The sequence below is a fragment of the Diadema antillarum genome, unplaced genomic scaffold (genome assembly GCF_040938485.1).
Source record: "Diadema antillarum isolate AM-2024a unplaced genomic scaffold, OU_Dant_1.0 seq00000423_RagTag, whole genome shotgun sequence".
Classification (NCBI taxonomy): Eukaryota; Metazoa; Echinodermata; class Echinoidea; order Diadematoida; family Diadematidae; genus Diadema; species Diadema antillarum.
This window is the reverse complement of record NW_027271406.1, coordinates 1559343-1584955: the sequence shown is the minus strand read 5'-3', so window position 1 is coordinate 1584955 and position 25613 is coordinate 1559343. Positions and strand designations below refer to the sequence as shown.

At 37.5% G+C, this 25613-nt stretch overlaps 1 protein-coding gene across 1 annotated transcript; it reads left to right on the top strand.

Moving 5' to 3' along the window:
• The first annotated feature begins 2109 nt into the window (after window positions 1-2109).
• On the top strand, window positions 2110-23577 carry LOC139732472 (translation initiation factor eIF2 assembly protein-like). Its single transcript, XM_071643335.1, has 11 exons — window positions 2110-2232; window positions 3581-3649; window positions 4339-4390; window positions 5561-5656; window positions 6346-6452; window positions 9058-9109; window positions 10344-10419; window positions 10949-11071; window positions 12354-12382; window positions 13851-14096; window positions 23539-23577. Exons 1-11 carry the CDS (start codon window positions 2159-2161, stop codon window positions 23575-23577), a joined length of 963 nt encoding a protein of 320 aa, XP_071499436.1. The 5' UTR covers window positions 2110-2158.
• The last annotated feature ends 2036 nt before the right edge of the window (window positions 23578-25613 follow it).

Here is a 25613-nt window from a genome sequence, read left to right as displayed (position 1 = left end):
AAAACATTACTCTGATTACATTACTGGCAACAGTTCACATAAAAAGGAACTTTTGCGTCGTATCTATCATTACTGATACTCTTACTGATAACAAGTAAGCTGGACTATATTGTACAATGGACTGATATGGATACCTGTATGTCTCGATACGTGTTAAAATGCATGGATTTTGCAACTCCTCTAAATTCTTTTCTTTTCTTTCTTTTTTTTAAGCAGGTTTTCTTCGTCTGCCGCAATTTCGTGGTAATTTCGCGACAGCTGATGTAAAATGCGCCCTCTTGCCATGACATAACCAATGCGCAATATATTTTGTAGTCATTCCGTGCTAGTAATCATGTTTAAGTTGCAAACACAAAAACAAGGAAAAGAAGGCTTAACAAAATCTGACATGAAATATGAAAGTTGATGAAATATTTTAGAGTTTTACATGCTTACAAAAAGCAGTGACTTTAGGAGCAACCACGTGTGCGTTTTGGAGGAGATATTGATGTCATCCCCTCACAAGTTTTCTTACACTCCATGTTTCAATAGGATTTCTGACATACATATTCATATTCCAAAAGAAAATGTTATATTTTCACACGACCAGGATAACTTAGAGCATATAGATAGCTCATAGTGAATAAAAGTTGTATAGTTTGCCATCGACCAAAAAGATTGGTTCATGGACAAATAAAATAAATGGAAGAGTTGTGTGTTATCTACTAATAATAATCGATCCCATCAATTTGCGTATGAGATCACAACTGAAATCAGTATTTTGTATGAAACACGTGCAAACATCAAAATTCCATTAAAACTACTAATAGATTGAAAGTTTCGATCGGACATGCACAATTTCTTCTTTTGGCAGGTATAAGCTGAAACCTCAATGAAAAGACATGATGCAACAGGCCTGTAACCATGGAAACCAAGGATGGAGGGAAAGAGAACCTTTCTGAATGAGTGAAGTGTTGCTTGATTTTTTTTTATTTACTGATAAAATTGATTGGAAATCTAATCAAGTGCAGCGTCCTACGGCAGGCCAAGGAAGGGGGTGGGAGGGGAACCCCCCCCCCCCCCCACACACACACACGAAGGAGTTTTTGCATTTTTTTTAACTGAAATTTTGCGATCTGCATGGTGCACAGATTGAGTTGATCTTTCTATTAAAAAAAAAAAACGGTGGTCGATCACAGCGGTTGCATGTAACTAACAAACACAAATCGTTTTCTTTCCTGTTAAAACAAAAATCAATAACACGCACACGCACACACACACACACACACACACACCAGGGGCGGATGCAGGAAGGGAGGCGCCTTTGCAAAATGAAAGGGAGGCGCACGCCCCCCCCCCCATTTTTTTTTATATTTCTTTTGTCTTAACAAAAATGAATAAAAACAAAAAGCCCCCCCCCCCCCCCCCACACACACACACACACAAACCCAAGCAAACAAGAAATGTTTTGTTCGAACGAACCCTGCTCTTCACATACGTCAGCGGGCCGGCCCGAGGGAGGGGGGAATCGGAGTTAGGGGCCACGGTGATTACGGGCCTATGCATTTATAAACTGAAAATCTGATCATGAAGATTACAAGTATTGATAGATGTCAGACGCGATTGGACTATATGTCACCACCAATCCTTCAAGAAATATCGACCCACTAATGATCTCTTACCACAGGAGGTTCAAGCAAAATTAGTGTATCCATCATCATGCCCACGGTATTACGCAATCATCCACAAATCTCTTCTTTTACCATCCTTGAAAGAGGTCAGCCATACAATGAAGTTAGTGCTGTTGTTGCAAATATTTTTTTTTTCAATACTGTTATATTTTTTTTTTAAGTTGCGATGAGTGTTTTAGTTTTTCTAAAGGAGTTTTACTCGCTTGTTAAAAGATATTTGAATACTCCGCTTAGAAATTGAAGCAGAATACACGCCGTGGTCGTCATGCATATATACAGCTGCAAGTGCAACACTACTAGTATTGGCAATTGCATCAGCGTCTATTTAGCTAGAGGCGTAGAGCACGAGTGAATGCAATAATCAGCAACAAGATTTACTTAATTTCGAATGCCGTCGAAGTGATACTAGTATTTTGAGCGCCCGGGTTCATTTCGGATCGGTTGGTTTTCTTTTCCCTTTCGTGTTGCTTGTGAAAACATACACAGACATGAATCGACAGCAAGTTCTGAATTGCAGTTTTTCATCGTGGTACAGTAACTTTATAGAGCACACAATTGAGAGGTACGTACGCATTGATAGTGAATGTAAGTGCGTCTTCGAAAGGTGTCGCTCAGTAATGCTTTCCATTGTACGCATAGGTCCTATGTAGAACCTCTTTGCCTCGTCTCTAGCCAGGTAGAATTTCTAATGCAGTCCAGTCAACTCAAAAGATTCTCTATCTGCTAGGCAAAACAATTTCAGCTTTTGAATGTTACATACTATATTACTAGGGTCTAGAATAGACTGAAATAATCGAGTTTTGTGATGTTGAGTTTAATTGAGTGGGTCTTTGCTTGCCTTTGCTTTGCCGCAGCAGCGACCCCATACGGACAAATACGTACCGTTTACTGTGTTACAGCGCCCCGCGATGGGGTTAGCCTTTGCTTTGCTTTGGACCAGTTTGGTTGGGTTTTGAGAAGAGTGTAATAATATCCTTTCTACTTCTACCCGTAGTTACCGGTAGATAAATTTACTTAAATTTAATTTGATAGAACCTCTATCTAGTATACTGTACCAGATCTCTATCTAGATTTATTTATTATTACTTTGTGTGTGTGTGTGTGTGTGTGTGTGTGTGTGTGAGATCAATGACAATCAGTGTCATTTTAACTTCTAATTACTATCATTTTGTGCTATCATTTAGATTAATATGTGCATAACATTTCCAAGCATGCTGAAAGTGCAATTTACCACCAATTTAATTTGCCTTTGGAAATTAACAGAGTAAAATCAAACAAAATGCTAAAATTTTATAGATACAGTGGACTCCCATTGAAGTCCTCGGGAATGGCAGTTTTCTTTCATTTAATATATTGAAATTTCATTATAACCAAACAAATAAACAATAAAAATACATAGAATGGATAACTTTGTGGCCCTAATGTTTACTTCGTTGTAACCGGAATTTTGTTATAACGGTGTTGGTTTGTAATATAGCGGGAGTGAACTGTATTTTCCATCTAGATTGGACCCAAGTGAAGAAATTTATGGAAATTAAGTTTTAAGTATGACCAATATTATTCACTGTTTTGCCAGTAATCAAGCTTTGAAATGAAGTTTAAACGACAGTCATCCCCACCTTAGTCAAATCTCAAAACTTTCCACAATAGAATGAAAAATGTTGACCAGTGGTAAATCCATCGGCATACGATTTTCTTTGACCAAGATTTCTGTATTTCCACTTAGAACCTTTATTCACACAAAAGTGTGTATGAATGAGCATTACCTTGTTGGACTAGCCTTGGAGAGACAGAGAAAATGATCTGCAAAGAATTTGAGAACATGCCATAGATTGTTGTGTTGATTTTGAATATATTGCAGTACATTTAATTACCTAGTGTTAGTACTTCTTTTGCAATCCTTTCAACAGTGAGATCATCAAGTTGCCACAGTCTTTCATCGATTACCTTCATGCCGATGGCATCTACCTCCCTCGCAGGTATACCTTCTATTCAATTTGGAAGCTTCTATGCGATGAAATGTGTGCGGTATGTTTCGTACACATCAAAAAAAGAAAAAAAAAAAGAAAAACGCACATACGTATGCACTCCATGCAATGAAGCTAAAACACAATGACAGCTGTTATTTGCAGCATGGGTGAAGTTCCTGCAAATTACATTTCAGTGCTTGCATAAGTATCATCTATCAAGTGCGTTAAACCATGCATTGTGTATGTTATCAAGGGGAAAAAATGTTTTCAGAAGCACTTGTTTTCTTGTTGGTTTCAAGAAATCAGTCAATTCCTTAAATATGCCACATTGGTATGTGTAGTGGCATGTTTTTGCAGAATCAGTAAAAATTGTTGGAAAGGCTGTCTTTGTGATTTTCAGAAAGTGATCATATTTATGATTTAACAGGGAGGTTTCACTTGTATTTCAAAAGAAATGCAAAATATTCACAATTGAATGGGCACCAGAGCTTTTTCTGACTCTTGAAATGTTGCCTTAATATGTCAAATTATCATCTCCATGACGATGATGGACTGCTCAGAATTAAAAAAAATACAGGTACCTGCACTTTCAGAGTGTTTGCTCGGTAGGTGCTATCTCCAGACATTGGGCAAAAATGAGGAAAGTGCTATGGATTTGGTTTTCCTTCTTTTTTCTCTACCCCTCTTTCAACTTCTAGTAAAGACGAACTCCAGTGCCAGCAAAATACGAGGGAGGAGCCTTCCAAAAATGTAAGATTATTTAATATGTAGTGGTTGGCAATTGATGCATGCAACAAACCTTTGTAAATGAAAATTCTACTTTGAAGATCAATTCCCTTTAAATGAGATGTTAATAGCTACTAATTTGATACCCCCCTTTTTTTTAGGTGGGTAGTGTGAGAGGAATTGTTATTGTCAAACTGTTTTCAAAGTTTATAACTGAGAGTGTGTCATTTATTAGGAATGTTTTTGATAATGCAGCTTTTATGTTGCCCAATTTTCCTATGTTGGAAGTTGGCAAGAGCCTGTTCAGACCAATGAGAGGTAAAACATTATCACATGCTGTAGGTATCACAGATCAATTTTCGTTTGTATTGCTGTCTTTCTGTTTTCTGTTTTCTCTCTTCTGCAAATCTGCTCCCTTGTCACAATGTGTCATATTCATTCAGTGATATGCTACAAAGTGACTTTCTTGGTCAGGTTTGAAAACACTCTATACAATGCAAAGTTTATGCCATTAGGCTGCGCTACATAGAACTATTCGGTATTCGGTATTTGCTATTCGCTATCCGCTATTCGGGCACCGAGTACACCATCACCCGCACCGTCAACTCACTATCCCATGCAGTGAGGATTTCTTCCTCCTACATCGCAGCAAATCTTATTAACAATTTCTAAACTGCATTAGAATGTCAGTCTACATGCTTATTTTTGCTAAAGGGCAAATCCAGACCAAACTTGTCATTATTTCATAAACGAGAGACGGTATACGCTGCAAGAAAATTGAACAAGCTCGATTCCCACTTTGCTATACTGTTCGCAGCTATTCAGTACTTTCGAATAGTGCCCTCTTATGTGAACTGGTGTGAGGAAATCCTATCGTTCGATTCAAGCTATTTGCGTGCCCTGGAAAACGAGCCCCGAATACCCGAATAGTATACTTCTATGTGAACGCAGCCTTACTAAAGATAGGTAGCAAGGAATGCTTAACATTTTCTTTGTGCATGTACAGTGTTCTCATGGTATGATTTCTGAAATGACAGGGTAGCAGTATAAAGACTATGATGTGTTGAAGGAATGTCATTATTGAAAGTAGCTCTTTGCATGAAATGTGAGGTGGCATGTCGTATGGTGTCTATCTATTTGAGTACGTGTATATAGCATCCATTGTTAGTTTTATAGCTCTTTTCTGTTGTGTAGGCACCCTCATTTCCAGAGCTGCAAGTGAAGGTAGAAAGAGCCATAAAGCAGCTAGGAGGGGCTGTGTTTCCCAAACTCAACTGGAGTGCGCCACGGGTGAGTCACTTTGGATTATTCCAGGCCTAATCAGAAGTTTTCTTACATTTGAGGACAAAATGATGTTACATTCATTTCTCATAGACCCCAGCGTGAGTATATTCGGAACTAGCCTTCAACAGGTTGAGATTATAATATGTGAATAATAGTGATTTAAGTTCGCAGACTCATTGTGGACGTCACTTTTTTCTTGTTTGGTTTAGATGAAAGATAACAATTACAAATGTGCTTTCAAGTCAGCATTTTGTCACTCATTTTACTCTCAACTTCAACTGATTGTTGTATATTGGTGTATATTCTGATTCTGTACATTCACATATGCACAACTGGACTGACCGCTACTCATTGTCTTTCACAAATAACGGTTCCCATTTCTGTGCTAAATTCAAGAATCTGTGTGGACCACATCTGTTGACGTCCAAGGTGTCGCATAAAACAAATAGTGTATGGTCTTTACTTGTGCAATGGAACAAGATTTCGCACTCTGTTAAACATGAGGCACACTATTCAACTCGGCTTCACCTCGTTGAATAGAGCGCCTTCATCTTTCGCCTTGTTCAAAATCTTTTACCATTGCACTTATGACTATCTATATTTAATATCAAATGGACATTGTAATTCTAAATCCTGTCTAACTGCATGTTTGTTTGTTTGATTTTTTTTTGGGTCTATGATGTTGTGGATGATAGGATGCATCATGGATAGCCTTTGGAAACTCTCTCAAGTGTCAAACCTTCAACGACATCATCCTCCTTCTCAAGAGCTCAGACTTTGTCACACATGACCTCACTCAGCCGTGAGTACTGGCATCTGTGTGTGTTTGTGTGTCTGTCTTTGTGTAAGTGTGTATGTATCTTTTTGAAGTGCAATATTACACCACATTCAACTTGACAAGAAGAGAAATTTACAGCAACAATTTGGATCCAGGAATGCAGAAATAGTTGAAAAACATATGGAGTTTGAGGAAATCCAATAGACAATCTGTTCAGAAGTTACGACATTTTCAAAGTTTTAATTATATCAAGGTGTAATCATCGCTGGATATGAAGGCTATACACAATTCATGATGCCACAGTGTGGGGGAATGCTTCAAAAAATATTGAAAAAGAATTCCACAAAGACACATTCCTTTCCTCTCCTTACTTTTGGATGAAGGTATTAGTCAAGTGCCTTTCATTATTCTAGACAAAGGAAAATATATGATATTCTCTTTATATCAATCCACTACCTTGACATCAAAAAGTGTTGTAGTCTGTAGTCTTTTCATCCAGCAATAGCTGCACCAAAACTTACGAAAATGAATAACTTTTGTACAGAATTTGCAATTTTTTCAATCTTCACTGATATGTTCAACTGATATTGTTGCATTCACTGGATCTATTTATAAAATGTTTGGCATAAATTTCCCTTCAAATAAGTACATGTAAGATTAGACAAATGGGATGCTTGAAGGTAAATAACAGACATAAAGTATAAAGAAAGGTATAGAAGTTTTTCTTTTCATTTGTTTTTGCCTCTATATACTTGTACGCAAATTGGAAGACTGTCATCATCTCATAGTTCTTCCATTGATTAGTACTTAAAAACTTGACTTGTACTTAAAAGACTAATCTCATAATTTCAACACCTTTTCCCCCTAAAAGTCATCTTTATCAGGCTATTACAAGACTACAATTATTTGAAGGAAAGGATGTATAACCAGTAAGTTTGATTGATTTCATTGTTGGAACATTTTTTTGAAAAAAAAAAGAGGAAAATAATAGTGAAGATTGTGTACAGGTCCATTGGGGACTTGATGACATCATCACCTTTCCCAATTCCAGTTTGAAGTTGTGACTACTTATCAATGCTTTATCAAAACACATTAAACAATTTTGAACTTTGAAACTATCATTATCTTTGTCAGATTTTATTCCATTACTTCAAAGCCATTTTTGATTGGGTGTGGAAATGCTTGTCATCAGTTGTATCACAATCGTATCTTTATAAAAATGGTATTTTGGGATTACAGAGCTGTCATTCAATTGATTAAATTCAATTCATTTATTTTTCATTCTTCTTTTTCCAACAAAAAATAACGCATAATAAATTTGGAAATACATCATAAATATAACATTCGACTTTGCAAAAGATAAATGATACAGATAAAGAATGCATACTGGCAAAAAAGTACAAAGTTATGCTTCAGTTGAGAAAAAAAAGAACTGAGAGGTCCACTAAAAAGCAAGCTTGTATGTTGTGAACCACTCAAATAATTGTATCAATAGTTCAATATCAATAGTTATATCCCACATATTTTGCAGCAGATTTTGTTCAAATTTGCATCTGAGGTGTATCATTGAAAAGCATAGATGCCTATTATTCATTGTGTCAGTGTCCTCCAGGAGATGACTTTTTGTACAGCAGTTGTACATTGCAAAAATATGAGTTTTGGAAGGTTTGTTTGTGTGCACTGTACAAACTACACTATTGAATGAATGGATCTTCTTAACCGGTTGAGGATGAGTCCCAAGTATACTTGGGCAGGTGTCTTTGGGAATGCGTGTTGTAGCAAAATCAGCCCGTCCTCGACGGGTTAAAATCCTCTTACCAGAGGTAATAAAACTATGGGTAGGAAAATACACTTGTAGGTTTTGGTTGTGCTGCCCTCATTTGTGATTCTTGTACTGGGGTCATAGGTCACCTTGACCAGGTGAACTTTTTCTTTTTTGACAGCACTGGTGAATGTAGTAAATTGGCCAATATTCTTTTAACATCAGTAAAACTTTGTTGATCAATCCAAGTTCCTGTGGTTTTTGGTTATAAATGCTGCCCCCTGTGTTCATACCTTTATAGGCAACTGCATCATTTTTCTGGTGTGCACTCAAGTAATTGCTCGGAAGATGTACCCTGGGAGTATCTAGTCATTTACAGTGGTGTACCTTGTGTGTGTATGTGTATGTTCTTGTGATGGTGCCCTCAGTGTTCTGACTTTTAGACCTCAAGTAAAAGTGTTCCAGATGTTCTATTTCAGTCGATATATATTAGAAGCATTCTTGTTTGAAATTTAAAAAATCATCTTAAAATAATCTTAAAGGTAGATTCTTATTTCTACTGATTCTGACCTGAAATTTGATATGGTATTTGGTTGGAAAAAAAAAAAAAAGATGCTTCTGTTGCCCTAGCTAAACTTCACCCATGTATTTTACATTGTTAGGTTTTTTTATCGGAAATTCATGTGTATCTTCTCTATGCATAACAGCCTTAGTATGATTCATGTTGCTATGATACATTGATATTACACAGAGGCATTTTATCATGAAGTTAGTTATGGCTATTAAGGTGCATTCTTTGCAGAAAATACTTGAGTGATTTGATGCAGGCAGACTACAATCCATATATCCCATTTATCTCCCAACTAGGTTCGAGACGTGTAGTGAGGAGGACACAGCCGCTGGTCAAGTGCAATATGAGGTAAGAATGAAATCACTGGACTAATCATACAATCTGACCTCAGTTCTCCAGCCATCATGATCCAGGATCTCTCTTTCATTCAGACATGGACTGGCACACAATTGTCTTTGCATTTTCAGTTCAAAATACTGTTGGTTGCTAGAAGGAACTAAGACCAAGAAAAAGGTGTATTTCCACTCATATTCCATTTAAGTTCCATATGTCTTGAATTATGAAACATGCAAACATTATCTAAATCATCATAGAAAATATTATATTAACAATGCCTTAGGTATACCCCAACACAACTTGCTGTACGTGTCGTGCTTGAGCATATTGCATATCTTGCTGTATCACTTATCCAGATGAGCACCAGTCCCGACATGGCTGGATAGCCGAGGTTGGACTGTATCTTTGATATAGCTTAATCACTGTCCAGCTGATGTGCTGAGTCAAATCTTACAAGCATGTTCTGAAGATATATATTTCTTTATTTCATGCTTTTAGTCTTTTACAAGGAAACTGTCATAGTGGCAATAAAGCTTTTAAAATAAGACCTGTATTGCTTACTGAAATTTGCTTGTGCAAACTTACATGCTGGCTTGAATATGGTCATACTGTATGGTTTGTAAAGTCAACCCCTGGACATCTCTTGTGGATTGGCAATCTTTCTGCATGATCAAGGAGAGTAAAAGGCAAATATATTGTGCATTGAGTGAATGCAGCAGCATTAGCAAAACATATCAGCGAAAGTTTGAAGAAAATTGGACAATCTGTTCCAAAGTTATGACTGTGTATAGTTTTGATGCTGCCATCGCTGGATGAAAAGACTACAATGTTTTTGCATCACATATGGATGACGGTAAAAAAACGGTACCGAAAATTCTTAACATATGTATTTCAATTTTCTAGCATAATGAAAAACACTTGATGACTCCCCTCTGTCATAAATCAGGGGGAATAATATTACCCTTTATATGTGAAGGTCACAAACTGTAGTAATCTTTTCATAAAGGGATGGCTGCTTCCAAACTTTTAATAATGCATAACGTTTTGAGTAGATTGTCTAATCATTTTCACCAAACTTTCACCAATGTGTTCTACTATTTTCTGCATTCTGTCACTGCACATTTGGGGTTTTATTCCCCTTTCATTGTGACATTGTACAATCATAAAGGAATATAGGAGTCATGATTCTGTCAAACATGTGTGCTCTATGTATTATATTTTCGTAACATTTTCTGTACATTTTCAGTTGGTTTTAAGAAGATGGAAAGAAATTGTGCCATCGATGGAGTTTCGTGTGTTTGTTGCAAATCAGGAAGTAGTAGGTAAGTGAAGATTTACCATAGGGTCTTTATCATTATATCTTTTTTCTTCTGCTTCTTTGGGTATTTTTTTCTGCATATATTTTTCCTTCCTTACATCTCAACAACTCATGTTTTACTGCTCTATTTTTGTTTTGCTCCTCGCAGCTGTTATAGAACTATTGTTTTGTTTTTTTTTACTTGCATGGATTTTGAAAGAAAAAAAAGATGAGTGGCTGCCTAATTTAAGTAATTTTTAATTCATCCCATCAACAGTGAATACGTAAAAAAGCTGTGACAGTAAAGAAATAGAAGCTGTTGAATTGATGAATTCTGTTTGTGTGTGAGAGAACATGCACATTTCCTTCCTAATATTGTGCAGAGTTTACCCATCTATAAAGGGTTTATCACTTGCATTATTAAGAATGTTATCATTACACCCATATCACCCTATCCATCGGAGACAGTATGTAATTTATAAGAGTTGCTTTCGTGCTGTTTTGATTCCAGTAGTATATAAAGTACATATTGTTATCTTCTTATTTCTTCTCAGCCATTTCACAGAGAGACATTTCCAGTTTCTTTCCCTGTATTCCGCCCATGGAGAACGACCTGACGTATGAAATTGTCAACTTCCATGACAGATATGTTTCGTGTTCGTTCCCAGACGATCATTGTAAGTTTCTCTTTGTTGTTTGTTTGTTTGTTGTTGTTGTTGTTGTTACTATGTTATGCATGGTCACAGAACAGTGATAGTGAAAGGTGAGGTGATAGAGGGAGGGGAGTAGGGCTTGGTGGTATGAAAAACTTTAGGTTGAATAGAGAGACTTATGTGTCCTCAAAAATAAGTTTTCTTCTTCAGGGCCTATAATGTACAATGATATTCCTTACTGCTGAGTTAGTATTTTCTGTTAGATGTGTGACATACATATCCTGCAAAGAAATACTCGTGTCAAAACAATGCAAGATATGCTTGGGTAATCACATTGATGATTCAGGGTGGGAGGGGGGAGGGGGGAGGGGGGAGGGGGGAGGGGGGGAGACAAGAGATAACCTGCAAAGGATTTAATTTACTTCTTAGCCCTATTTACCCAGCAAGGAAAACTGTGGTGCAAAGCTGGCCTTGGGCTGGCCTATACTTTGGTATAAACACTCTGGGCTCAAACAGGGTCCAAATTCATCACGGGAGATCCTGTTTGATGTCAGTTTATGTATGCCTGCAAACCACACATGTTCTAGATGTTTGATAATGGTTCCTCTTTCTGCAAACATTTGTTAAACATACAGACTGTACTAATATTGAAACTGAGAGATTATATGTGACAACAAAATCAATTATTCTTCAATGCAGAAAACTTTGTTTTTTAACTGTGGGTACTAAGTAAGTGGGCTATGCAGGTACATTTCCAGCTCAACACCAGCGTGAAAAAATGTATCAGTACTATACTGTCCTAAGCACTTGTTTCATGTGTTTTAAACAAATTTCAACAGTTGTTACATGTACCATAAGTTGATCAACTCTACACCCACCACCTGAAAAATTCTTTATTTACATGGAGAGTAGCACTTCAGCAAAATGATTTCATGTTGGCCAGCCCCAAATTGTAGGTGGGAACACACAAATTGTGGGCTCAAGTACCGCAGTGTACACCAGTCTTGTGCAACCCAGCAGTGTAAGTATAGTCTTAATTACTCCACTGCTTTATTGTAACGTGCACAAGGTCTATGGAAATATTAGAAATAGTGTCAGAATCAGGGCATTCGTTATAAATATCTGTTAAGTGATATTTCTCAATGTTAACCTACTATGAAGTGCAAAATTAAGTCAAACTGGACACGAGTTTTTGCTAAAAGCAATGATAGATTAAATCTGACTTAGACACCTGGTAATTTCCTGAAGATCCAATTTGTTTATGTACTTTTTTTAAAATAAATACCTCTCTTTCTTCTTGACCTAGATGTGTTTGATATCTTCAGAAAAAGCGAGGTGAGTAAAGTAAAGAAGAGAGCAAACGATTTTGTGCAATGCAACAACTGTTGTGTAAAGTTGCGGATTGAAAAAGTAATGAATGTTCATGTTGCTGTCAAGTGAGACTTGTGCCTTTTGTGCATGAAACCTTTCATTAGCAGTTGACATAGAGATTTAAAAGTGCCTCTTGTCAGTGCTGTTAATATCATATGGAGATTACTTGGATAATCCTGCTCCAAAACAAGTATTATTTCTGCAGGAAAATCTTCTTAAGAACAAGGATATCCCATGCAACAAGCCTTGTATGTGCTTTCACTGCATTACTTGGAATATGATCCACAAACATGGGCATATTTTTTTTTTTTTTGCCAAAATAATACATTTTCCTTCATTAGTGTCTCAAAATGATGGCTAAATGCAGACCAAAACTTGAGAGTTGACATGCCTTACATGAGAGCTGTTTCCTAAAGAGATGGCTGTTAGGACAGTCTTACAGAAGAAATCCACTGCAAAACTTTATCGATTTCATAACAAAGAGAGAGAGAGAAAAAAAAAAATTCCTGTAGCACGGTGCAAACATGATCTAAATCAGAATAGAAACTTCTTAACCAGTCATTATCAATATTCAAATCAACAAGTTGATGATGACATGCTCTCGCAATTCATTAGATATACAGAAATGATAAAATTCTCTTTTTTTTTCAGCTGTATAAAATATAAAACTTGTGTGAAACCACCCAAAATAAAAGGGAATTAATGTTTACCCTGAAGTTTGTTGGTATGAATATTTACTTGGTTGTAACCTGAATTTCATTATAACCATGTTCGTTAGAACGAGAGTGCACTGTAGCTTAAAGGGGATGGTTAGTGACTGATCAGTGGGAATCAGTGGGAATGCTGGGGGATGATTGTTCCAATCCTTGTGGGATTCATTTAAGAGTACATTATATATCTATTGTTGTGTGAAAATTGTTTGCTTCAGAATGGTCTCATATTCAAGTAATGTGCAGTTTATGCCTGTACAGTGACGGGACATTAAACTGCACATTACTTGAATATGAGACCATTCTGAAGCAAATAATTTTAACACAACAATAGATATATAATGTACTCTTAAATGAATCCCACAAGGATTGGAACAATCATCCCCCAGCATTCCCACTGATTACCACTGATCAGTTACCAGCCATCCCCTTTAAGTGTGCTGGGTGGATGACCTTGTTGCTACAAACTGTGTGACCCCCTCTAAAAATAACTGAAATTCAGGAAGTACACTTTCCCATCAGAGTGCTTGAATGCTCCAACTTTGGCACAGTACATTATGGTATGCATTGAACCAGTTTGCTTTGGTTTGTTTTTGAGCACTCAAATTCGGCCTAAGTTATTGTGCTCAGTCTCTCACCAACTAGGAGCCATAATGCATTGAATATAGTGTCAGGTAGTTGTGTCATTTCAATCATTCCTCCTTTGTTGCTCAAACTTTTAGGGGGAATACCTCATCCTTGATTTCAACCCTTTCAACGAGGTGACAGACCCTCTCCTCTTCACGTGGACAGAGCTGCGTGGCGCAAGGGACGGCTTGCCCCAGTATGTGGGTGACTGTCAATTTCGCTGCATCCAGGAGGAGGCGGGGGTACAGCCCAGTGCTTACCTGGCGTACTCTATGCCGACTGACTTTGTTGACCTGACGACGGGCACAGACGCTGCCAAGTTGGTCGACTTTCTCAAGATGGTGAGTGAAAGGTTTCCTGTGGAGTGATTGGTATTGCTTTCCTTTCTTGTATATATAGTACATATTGCGATGATCACTGTCAGCAGCTCTGAATTAAAGTAGAATTCAAGTTTTGGTTTGGAGTGTGTGCAAGTTCATCACTTATGTTGCTATTTAGTTGCACTGCAATATTGCTCACTTTTCACCTTATGCAATTCATAGGAAGGCAAGTTGAGACAACATGAATGGTCTGCTGTTGGTTGCAGCATAAAAATTGGCATCCTTGAAGTATTGTTTTAACTAGTGACATTCAATAAAGCTTACGTATGTTGCATCTGTTTTAGTACCCTTCTTTTGTGCAGTGCACGGTACCACCAAACTATGAGAGAGCCACAGTCATAGTTTTAATGAATAGAGTAAAAGGACGAGAAGAGTTTGATTGTGTTGTTTGAAGGTTTGCATGATGAAGTAAGTGAGGGAGAGAGGCATGTGGTAACACCATAAATGAGGGAAATGTGATGACTGGAAAGCTTTGACTGTTGCATTGAAAGGCGGGAGAGGATTGGTGTGTTTGCTGCCAATAGTGCGTGGTTATATGTGACCAAAAAAAAAAATGTGAACAAAAAGTCGCCAGACATGGATTTCTAGTTAGAGGCAGACTCTAAAAGAGCAGGTTGTCAGCATTAAAGTGATTTAAAACTCAGTACATGTACAACTGAACCATCTTTATCCATCTAAATAATGGATTTGTGATGCATGGTCACACGTATTGTTTGAAGGTTTGTCTGGTGAAGTAAATTAGTAAGAGAGGTTTGTGGTAATACCATTGGTGTATTAAAACTGCAAACCTCTCTTTCTCAAGAGCTTGATCGGTTTATTGTCAGGGTTCAGCATTTTCTGAATGCAAAGATTTCCTAGCTTCATCTGTCTCCGAGGTATTACACATTTAAGAATACAAGTTAAAGAATGGGTTAAGCCTTCATTGAACTCTGTTTGCCAGTTTGCACACACACTAGAGTACCTCCTTTGCTGATTGGCGCAGATTCCTGGGGGATAAAGAAAAAATGAATGAATAGAGATTACCTGATCACCCTAATACATATTGTGCCATTTTGACATGCCTGTTTGACTGATGAGGTGCATTGCTCCGCTCTACCTGAGTGAACTTGCTAATCTACAACCAGGTCAGGTTGACTCCTGATGAAAAAGCTAGCTAAGTAATGCCTCATGTCTGGGCTCCTAAAGGGTTAAAGGTACTGTCTGACTTTGTGAGCAGTGATTCAAGAAATGTTCGAGATATGATATTTGATGCATATGTGTAGGTCAGTTGTATCACAAAACATCCTACCATGTAAAAATTTTGCAATAAAGTCTAAAATATAACAAGATATTACTATTTTTCTGAGTAAACCGTGACTGTAGACGATTTATTCTAGAAACATTTTTGTTCATTTTTTTATTGTTCACATTTTGTCTGATTATACAGATTCAAATTTTTACATTGGTTTTTTCTATCCCCAACTCACATTTTAGAACTACATTTTGAAGCACTAATGTTGGGTTTTTGTTTCATCTGCAAATGGCAAATTATGCCTTTAAGTTAGTAGCCTTTCTCAGAAGGAAAATCCACCCTGAAAATCAGTCTGTGGGAAAAGAAAAGAAGCAGAAAATTAGAAGAAGAGGACAGTGACGCAGAAAGCTTACGGTACAATGTAGTTATGATTTTTAAAATTTGTGATCAATCAAACGCAATTGACAATTCTCTGATGTTACATGTGAGCTCTATCCCCATTTGCTCTGTACTATAAAATAAGATTTTTCCAACCTTTTTTTATTTGAAGAATCTCTGCACACACACACACACACACAAATAGAGATGGTGACTCTGTTTTATCATCAATGATGAAACTTGAGAAATTTTAAGGGATTTTTGGGGCAAATTGAAGGTGAGCTCACATGCTGCATCACAGAGTTGACAATTTGTGCTTGATTGATCAAAACTTCGAAAATCATAACTTGCTAAGTTTTGATTAGAATTTGATCAGAGCTTTGCTGTCCCGTTACTCTCATTTTTCTGCTTATATTCATATTTAATAAACTGATTTTCAGGGTGAAACTATCCTGTAAAGGCTACCAAGCTGGTTTCAGTGCAGATGAGTGAGAATGAAGCCACACATAGACCACAAGCTGAGCATGACAGCATGTCGGCCTATAAGATCTGAAAATATTGATTAGTATTCATGACTCGGGGGGGGGGGGGGGGGGGGGGAGGGGGGCATTTACTGGCACACCACTCCTACTGAATAATTCAAATTAGTCTCTTTGACCCATGGAATAGACCATGGTGGATGAACTGCATAGTTAATACTATGGTGTAGGATAAAAAAAACATCCATAAATTGTAATAAATTACAGAAACATTCTATCATGAGATTTACCCATCAGCCATCAGTGTGAAAAATGCACCGTGCATTAGCTTCTTTGAACAGATCTCAACTGATTGGTCGTAACTTCCACAGTCAGCACTTCAGTGGCATAAGATAAATCCATACAGGTCTCCATAGACCCTCCCACTCACTCAGGCTTGCTCCTTATCAGTGGTCTTGCATGGTTACCCCATGCTAGTAATTGTTGTAGCAAGATGGCCTCGACAGTCTCCATTTAGGAATAGAAACAGACAAACGAGGGTGTGCTTTCTTCTGTTTTACGAGTTTTCTTACAGTAGGCTCTATCCAAAAGGGCTTTGAATCCTTTCATTTGGAGTGAGTAGGAGGATTGGGGGATTAGTCGGACCTTGATATGATGGGAGTTAGGTATTTATCATGCACAAATCACTCTTAGAAAAACTGGGTATTTACTCGTTTTCTGTTCTTGTTTTTTTTTTCTCTTTTTTTTTTTTTTACAGGTGTATGGGTATGGCTGTAAATCTTGTACAGTATATTTCACTCATAAGCGAAGATAATGCACTGCTTGTAATGAGCTTTGACTCTAAATGTCTGCCTCATTGCAAGCAGTTTCCAGTCTCAAGATAAGACTTTGAGAAGGCACTAAAGCATGTTGTTTTGTATTCCGATCCTCCCCCTGACTCATTCAATGCCTGTTACATATCACCGGCTTTACAGCAAAGGGATGATGTCACTTACAGACGTGGTATCTGAAAAGAAGCAAACCGTACATGTGGTATGCATGTGTCTTTGTATTGCCCTCAGATTTCTAGATGCGAATTTCTGAATACACCCCCTTCCTTCATGACATCTCTTCGCCCAGCCTGCTAAGCTTTCATTCACCTCTCCACTGTAGGCTTTCCTCTTATCTCCTATCACTCCCTCTCCCTTTGTTTCCTTTGTTCCTCACTGTCCTTTTCTCCCCAAGACAGGCTTGATCTGTCCTTTTAGCTCCCAGGTCCGTGCTGTCTTTTGTCGCTCAAATCGCCGTTGTGTCTGATTGATGGATCAGGGAAATAGAATGCTGTAAGAGTAGACATTTTTGTGGGGTGAAAATTTCCTTGCATTTTGCACTTCCAGGGAAACTAGTGCCAAAATAAATGCATGTAAAATATTTTTGCTTGTTATGTGGACCACTATGTAATGTTGTGATTCCACAGAATTAAAAGACAGGCAAAATTTTCATTTTACTCGGCCGAACTTATAGAAAAGATTGGGTAGGAGTGGTGAAAGTCAGAAATGGGGGCAATATTGTTTGTGTGCTTACATCATTCAGTACATGCCCTCTGATTGTCAGAGAGCTGTAACAATCAGGCCCTGTACAATGTTAGTATTGTGTGCATATAAAGGACTTGGTGCTGCACAATTACAATAAACTATCTATGACCGCAGTCAAGGTGTATGTTTTTGTTTTGTCATTTTGACTTTAGAAAACGAGTAATCAGTGAGGTCTTTCAGTCTGTATCCCCTCAGCTGTGGAACGTACCTGAATGTACATGTATAAAACAAACTGACTAACTGAAAACTTCAAATCTATGTTATCTATTCATTCAATAATATCATGCCTTAGCATGCACAGCTGGTAGATTGTTACAGTACATACAGTCACTGAGTGTATGTCTGAACATTGTGACACTGCACCTTTTTTTCTGTTTCTCATTTTAATGTAACAGTGCTATATGAAATTTGTGAATTATAGTAGTAATGATGATAATAATAGGCCTAACAATAATGATAATAATTATGATGATAATCATCATCATCATCATCATTATCATCATTATTATAAATCATTCATTCATTCAATCATTCATTCATTCAATCATTCATTCATTCATTCATTCATTCATTCATTCATTCATTCATTCATTCATTCATTCATTCATTCATTCATTCATATCTGTTCATTGCATTATTTCTTTACTTTTTTATTCCCTTTATGCAGGAGGGCCAGAAACAGCAGGGTGACTCTTCCGATGAGGATGGCCAGAGATGACCACTGAGGATGTCCATCACTCCAACCACTGTGAGTGACCCTCTCCAGCTGTGTGGCCTGCAGGGATATCCAGCCATCCATTGCCCTTTGCTCTTTGACCTCCAGCTGACCTCTGTCCTGGACCAAGCCAGGGTAGCTTGGAGTCAGATGTAGGCTGCGTCTTCAATATCTAAAAGACAATCTACTCTGCCTAAAATTGGTGAAAGGTAGCAAGTGGCAAAGCATTCATATGTTAGTGTTCTCAATTGAAGCCTGTATGTTCTACCTGACAATCAAGTTCTGCAGAGAAGCACTCTATCCAGATAGAGATGCAGGGTATCTATTTCAAAATGTAGTAACATTGCACTAATGCCAGTGTAGATGACAGATAACAATACGATAGCTCACAGGAATTGACACTTTTACAACTTGCTTCCCTTGCCACAATTAGGGCATTACCATCTTTTACTGTATACGCCATTTATTGAGCCAGTCTAATTTTTTCATGAATCGGGACTTGCCAACAGTTTCATGAGTGGTTCATTTTGTGATTGTAGAGTACAGCACTGAATGGAGAAATGTGTGCATGCATGTCACATTCATGTTGGGATCAGAGTTGATGTTTTCATGTATTTTTGAATTTGCGAGGAACACTCAACTTACAAAATTCAGGAAAAGTAAAATATTCAGCATATACAATATTTCGTAAAGAGAATAGGCGTCTAGCACTGAAGCCTAAATAAAGCCTCAAACAGGAGGAGGTGTGTTTTACCCCATAATATCTTACCTAGCACCTACTGTCCTATCATCTGAGTTGCCCTCATGATAAGACTTGCTAAGATCATGGACCTACTACACATGGACATTCATCGCTCGTTAATTAATTCTTGCTCCTGTTTCTGTCAAAAGCGTCACAAAAACATTTTGAACATGCTTTCCTGCTTTGATCCAGTGTTGTCCACCGACAGCCAGCCTGGATAAAAACAAGACGGCGCTTTGAGAAATCTAAAAACTACGTGCGCAGACGATGATAACTCTCTTAAATCAAGAAAAATGCATGTGCAGTTGTAGTGCATATTTCGAAATCATCGCTACAGCAATTTCAGTTGTGAAATGCAAGTACTTTACAAGAAAAAGCAAGTAATTAAGCAGGTTGACTGTGATTTGTAATCTATTTTTTCCCATTTGTCGCACATTGTTTCTGAGTAAACATGGGCAGTGACAGTAGATGACATGCTTGTCTTGCCATTCAGGGATGTGACATGCATGGCCGCAAGTGGCCGCTTCAGTAATTACAAATTTTGTGACGCAAAATTTGTCCTTGTTTCAGGTTTGCTGCTCCCCATCATTGGTGTTTATTCAAAGGCAGTTGAGTCTGAAAAGGCACCTCAGCCAAATAGGACCGAAATGAGGGAAACCGGGTTCTTTTGTCGGTGATGATGCATGATTACACAATCGTCATGGTCCAAACGCCTGAATGTACTCATTAAGATGCACATAATCAGGTGGCGGTGGTGAACATTGGATCAAAGAAAGACCTCCGTTCATGGTCCATATGTGTAGTAGGTCCATGCTAAGATGTTCCATTTCGTCCCTAAAACTTTTTGATCAATTATAGTCACAGAGGGGCCAAATGGCAATACTCCAAGGAAATGATGTCATTAATCTAAATAACATCTATCATTTCGTCGTGAGATTTCAGGGTCATGCAAAGAATAGGTTGACTTCTAATATTATTAATACCACTTGCATCATGGAATTCTGCATGCATCCTTTAGAAACAAAATCCTGGATCCATTACCACTGACAATGGATCAACTTTTTCGTCTCGAAATTTGGTCAGTTTCATTCATTTCCTTTCTGCCCCTCCCCCCCCCCCCAAATGATGTTGCTGAAAAACAAAGAAAAGATGCCAGCTAAACTATAGCCTCCCTAGTGAGGGTAGTAAACTGTGCTGAATTGAGTAGCCAATAATTGTAAATTGTTCAATTTTCAAGCATGATAGAAAGACTATGAATCATGCTCCTTAAGATATTAAACAGAGAGGAATCAGGATGTGATCTGTGATTTATTCATCTAGTACATCATTGCCAAACAATTTAAGAATTGCAGTCAACATTGACAGTGAACCTGAGGAAATAAAATTATAAGAAATCTGAATGGGATGCAATGGTCCATGTAAAATGATGTCAGGAGAAGTGTTGTGCTGTATATTGTACCATATGTCCCCCCCCCCCCCAAAAAAAAAAAAAAAAAAAAAAAATTTACAGCAGGACTTTCCACAATGATAACATTAAAGGACAAGTTCACCTTCATAAGCATAAGGATTGAGAGAATGCAACAATATTAGTAGAACACATCAGTGAAAGTTTGAGGAAAATTGGACAATCGATGCAAAAGTTATGAATTTTTAAAATTTTTGTTTTGGAACCGCTGGATGAGGAGACTACTACAGCTTGTGAGTCATATGCGTACAACAGTATAAAGAAAATGTAAAGGAAAATTCAACATATTTTCACTTTTTTCGCATAATAAAAGAGCTCTTGACTTGCCTCTTTCTAAAGGCAGGGGGAATAATATTGCCCATAACATTTGTCGGTAACGAGTCAGGGGAATGTGTGCTTTTTTCAAAAGATGGAATTTTGTGAAATTCTCTTTATATTTTCCTTATATTGTTGTACGCAAGTTATTCATACACTGCAGTAGTCTTCTCATCCAGCGGTTGCTGCACAAAAATTTTAAAAATTCATAACTTTTGAACGGATTGTCTGATTTTTCTCAAACTTTCAATGATGTGTTCTACTAATATTGCTACATTCTCTCAATCCTTATGTTTATAAAGGTGAACTTGTCCTTTAAAAATAGTGATTCAATCCAAATACAGTTTCAGGGTATGAAACTATAACTTATTACCCATGTCTTCTTACAGAAAACCCCATTCGATTTGCTTCAGTGGTCAAAGGGAAATGAGGAATTTTGTTAAGCATGTTAGGAATCTCTTCCCTCCAAGTTCTGTCTATTGTGTTCACACACAAGAGCATCCAAGTGCTGAACTCGGAAGAATCAGACTCATTACATGCTTTACAACAATCCACATTTCTGTGTGACCGCTTAACCAAATTAAATGGAGTTTTCTGCAAAATAGAGTTTAGATGTTATATTTTAAGACCCTGAAGTAGCATTTAGACTGTTTAATTATACAGTCTTGGGTATTATCAATGCAAAAAATCTGATTGTAATTTTTGGGGGGACATACTGTAGAGTACCATACTTTTGCAGTTGCATATGCATGGCTAGACATTCTGAATCATATTCTGCTTTATATGCAAAGTAATACCTTCTGTTACCATTATTCCAGCAATGTAAGTAGGGGAAACTCAAATAAAGGTGCTTTATAGATCCTATAAAGTGTTTCTTGCCTCTTTTGTACAGACTACTGGTACCTCACACTTATTGGTCCTTGTAATATCTTAACCCTCTTTACCTTGTTTAACATATTCAACATTGAAGCTAAAAGAAGGGGAAAAAAATGAAACAAAAGAAAATAATGCATGGCAAAATCTTGTAATGCTTGCTGTTTTCCCGTAGTAAATGAACACTAAAGTAGACTCATTTGCATCATCACAGTCAATGTTCAAAGATTTGCAGAACAGTAGGGGTCACAATCTTGCTTTATTGTAAGGTTGCTTCAGAAGCTTAGCTCACAAAACAACTTATGTCAGTGTTCTTTGCTTTTTCTCATTGCGTGTATAAAGTTCAGTATCTAATTTGTGTTACTATATGTGTGTATGTGTATGTGTGTGTGTGAGAGAGAGAGAGAGAGATGATAAATTTGTTTGAGGACAAACAAAAATGAACAGTGTCAGATATACGGTATGAGGGATGTAATTCCAGCAATTGGTCAGCTTTCAATCATAGTATGATTGCAGCTTTCAGTCTACCCTTAGTCTGTATTTTAGGAGGGAAGGTGAACCCACACGATGGTGAGTTTGTTGGACTTTAACTCCAAATGGAATGTAAACCACGATGGGTCAAGTGTTGCTTTAAATCAGACCACAGTTTATGTCATCAAATTAACAGATATTGTATTTGTCCCTCACGAGAGTCAAATGGGGCGTAATATTTCTCCTTACAGCTGAAAATTCTAGGAGCATTTTCCCAGTAACGAGTCTGATAATCTGAATTTGCCCCAAGATCTGTTCCATGTTGTCACATAGGGGTGAACAGTGCTTGTATTGTGTGCCAGGTGGTCGTTTCAGTTTAGGGGTGGAAAATTATAAAGAGGCTACGTTGTACTAGTATAACTTCAGTGCAGACCTCCCAACCTTTCTGACTGAAAAGTAGGGATGATTTGACTCAAAGTAGGAAAGATAGAGCAGTTCCTATAGGAATGTGCAGTAAAATTATCCAGAAAAATAAGAAATTCCTGTTGAAACAAAGAGCTGGGAATAGTCAAAATTCAGATTCTTTCCTCCAAATTCGGTATGGTTGGGAGGTCTGTCGGTGTATTTTTTTTTCTACCTAGGAGACATAATGTTAGTGTTTGGGGCTAACAAAGTTTATTCAGTACACAGCTGTATGGTCCATTACTGTCATCATGCGAGGCGGACTGTAAGAAACCATCTGACGGACTAATACCTGTATTTACTTGTTAGTTCATCCCGGTACTGGAGAATAGTGAATACATTGTACATAGTGACAGATGCGAGAGAGAATGTTACCGGGGTTGTGGGTTGAACATCTCAGAAGGCTTTATTACCAGTTTATTTATCATTATATACAATGTCAGTGCGTATGTACGTTTGCGTGTATTCTTGAGTCTATTCATTATCGTCCTTCGTATACTTGTCTGTCAATTCTTTTTATATTTGTTATCACTTTCCATCATGTCTACACACACACACTCTTTGTCTTCTAGCGGCAGAGACCTGCACTACGCACTGAAACAAGACTTCATGTTGTATCTCTTGAGAAAGAGAAAAAGATAACCCGAAGAAAGTGATGGTGAAGAAGAAAGAGAGGAAAGAAGAGGAAAAAGAAGTAGAAGAAGAAGGAGGAGGAGGAGGATACAGTGTACAGGTGATGCAAAAAAAAAAAAATGGCACAGAGCTTCGCTTTTTTTTTTCTTCAATCTCGGTATACTAGTCTTCCTACCACAACAGGGCCTATATCTTATACATGTATCATGTCAAACTATAATACAGCGATTTGCATACTACTCTTGTGTTATGCAACAAGTGCCGTGTACCTTGACGAAACGGGCAGTTATAGATAACGTGGGTAAAGCTAAGTAAATACCACACTTTGAACAATATTAACCACTACGTAAATACATTGGAGTTGTGTAATTATACCGCACTATGGTGTCTCAATTTTCCACTTAGGTTATTTCAGGCAAGTAAAACGAGTGTACGGAGACATCACACGCGATAAAAAGTATGCGAGTATATGAACGATTTTATAGTAACATGATGACTCTTAGGCTGCGTTCACATAGAAGTATACGGTATACGGTATACAGTATTCGCTATTCGTTATTCGCTATTCGCTATGCGCCGTCAAATCGACCCAGTAGGCCTACATCATCACCCGCACCATCAACTCCCTATCCCATGCAGTGAGGATTTCTTCCTCCTACACAATCATCCCAGCAATTTTATTAACAATTTCTAAACTGCATCAGAATGTCAGTCTACATGCTTATTTTTGCTAAAGGGCAAATCCAGACGAAAATTTTCATAATTTCATAAAAGAAAGATTGTATACGCTGCTTGAAAATCGAACAAGCGCGATTCCACTATGCTATACTATTCTATGCTAATCGGCATTTTCGAATAGTGCCCACTTATGTGACCCGGTGTTAGGAAATCCTATAGTTCGATTCAAGCTATTCGCGTGCCCTCGAAAACGCGCACCGTATACCCGAATAGTATACTTCTATGCGAACGCAGCCTTAGCGTTTACAATGGTTATGGAAACAGTTTCCTTGGACACATGTAGGGATGCACTCTCATGGGATACCATCCATGCGATCGTGGTTTTTAGTGTTAATTGTTCAGTTTATTAACTCAATCACCCCATTGGGGTATGCGAGGTTCAGAAACAAAAACGAAATACAAATTATGAAAACGACCTATGTCCAGACTGGCAGTGGCTAACTCAGCTTGACAAAATCTTAAAGATAACTTGTTATGATACAAAGTTTGGTAGCAGTAAAACTTATTATATTGTATATACGAATATATAATTATATAATAGGTAAGAACACATACATGTACAGGTGTGCAGGATGAAGTCGGGTTACATGCACCGCATGCAGTTTGTCTGAGCACTAAACCATGAAATCGTAAATTCAAGGGTTAGTACAGTGGAGACAATATAATGAGGTGTGACCAAACAAAGCATCAGATACGACATGCCATGCTTTCCATTCCCAATTTAACAAATTTCTTTATTTTGTACCAGGCATGAACTACCATCACGACTACAAATACAACAAAGAACAGCACAACTTACAGAACTTCTTACACCATATACCAAAGACACTGTAACTATTACCTTCAATGGTCTTATGTACGTGATTGACAGTATTGATACAAGTAATTCCGCTTTTAATATGTATGTTCAATCCGCTATTTAATATATATATATATATATATATATATATATATATAACAATTTCCTTACAAAATTTCACCAATTTCACCACTGTGCTCTTTAGCAGCGTCACATAAAAAGTCAATCCATATTAGTTACACTTGAGCGTTTCCAGAAATATAATGTGATAAGTGTTTGTTTACGAGTATTTTCAAAGAGCGGCCGGGCATTGAAACAAATAGTGAAAATCGTCATTAATCTGACCTAACAGCCCAATGAATACAACATTAATACGTTTTCACAAATTATCTCGCCTCTTAGAATGTTTAAGTACCGTCCCTTAACCACAGGTTATTCATTATATAATCACGTGAAACGATAGAAAAGATTCCTCTCAATAGGACTTTTTTTAAAAATCGACTCGAGTGAATATGAGGCCTTGGAGAAATTCAAAATCATTTCCATTCCGGTGCTTGCTCACTAAAGACAGCTGTCCAATACGCAAGTTGGGTCATGTCCTAT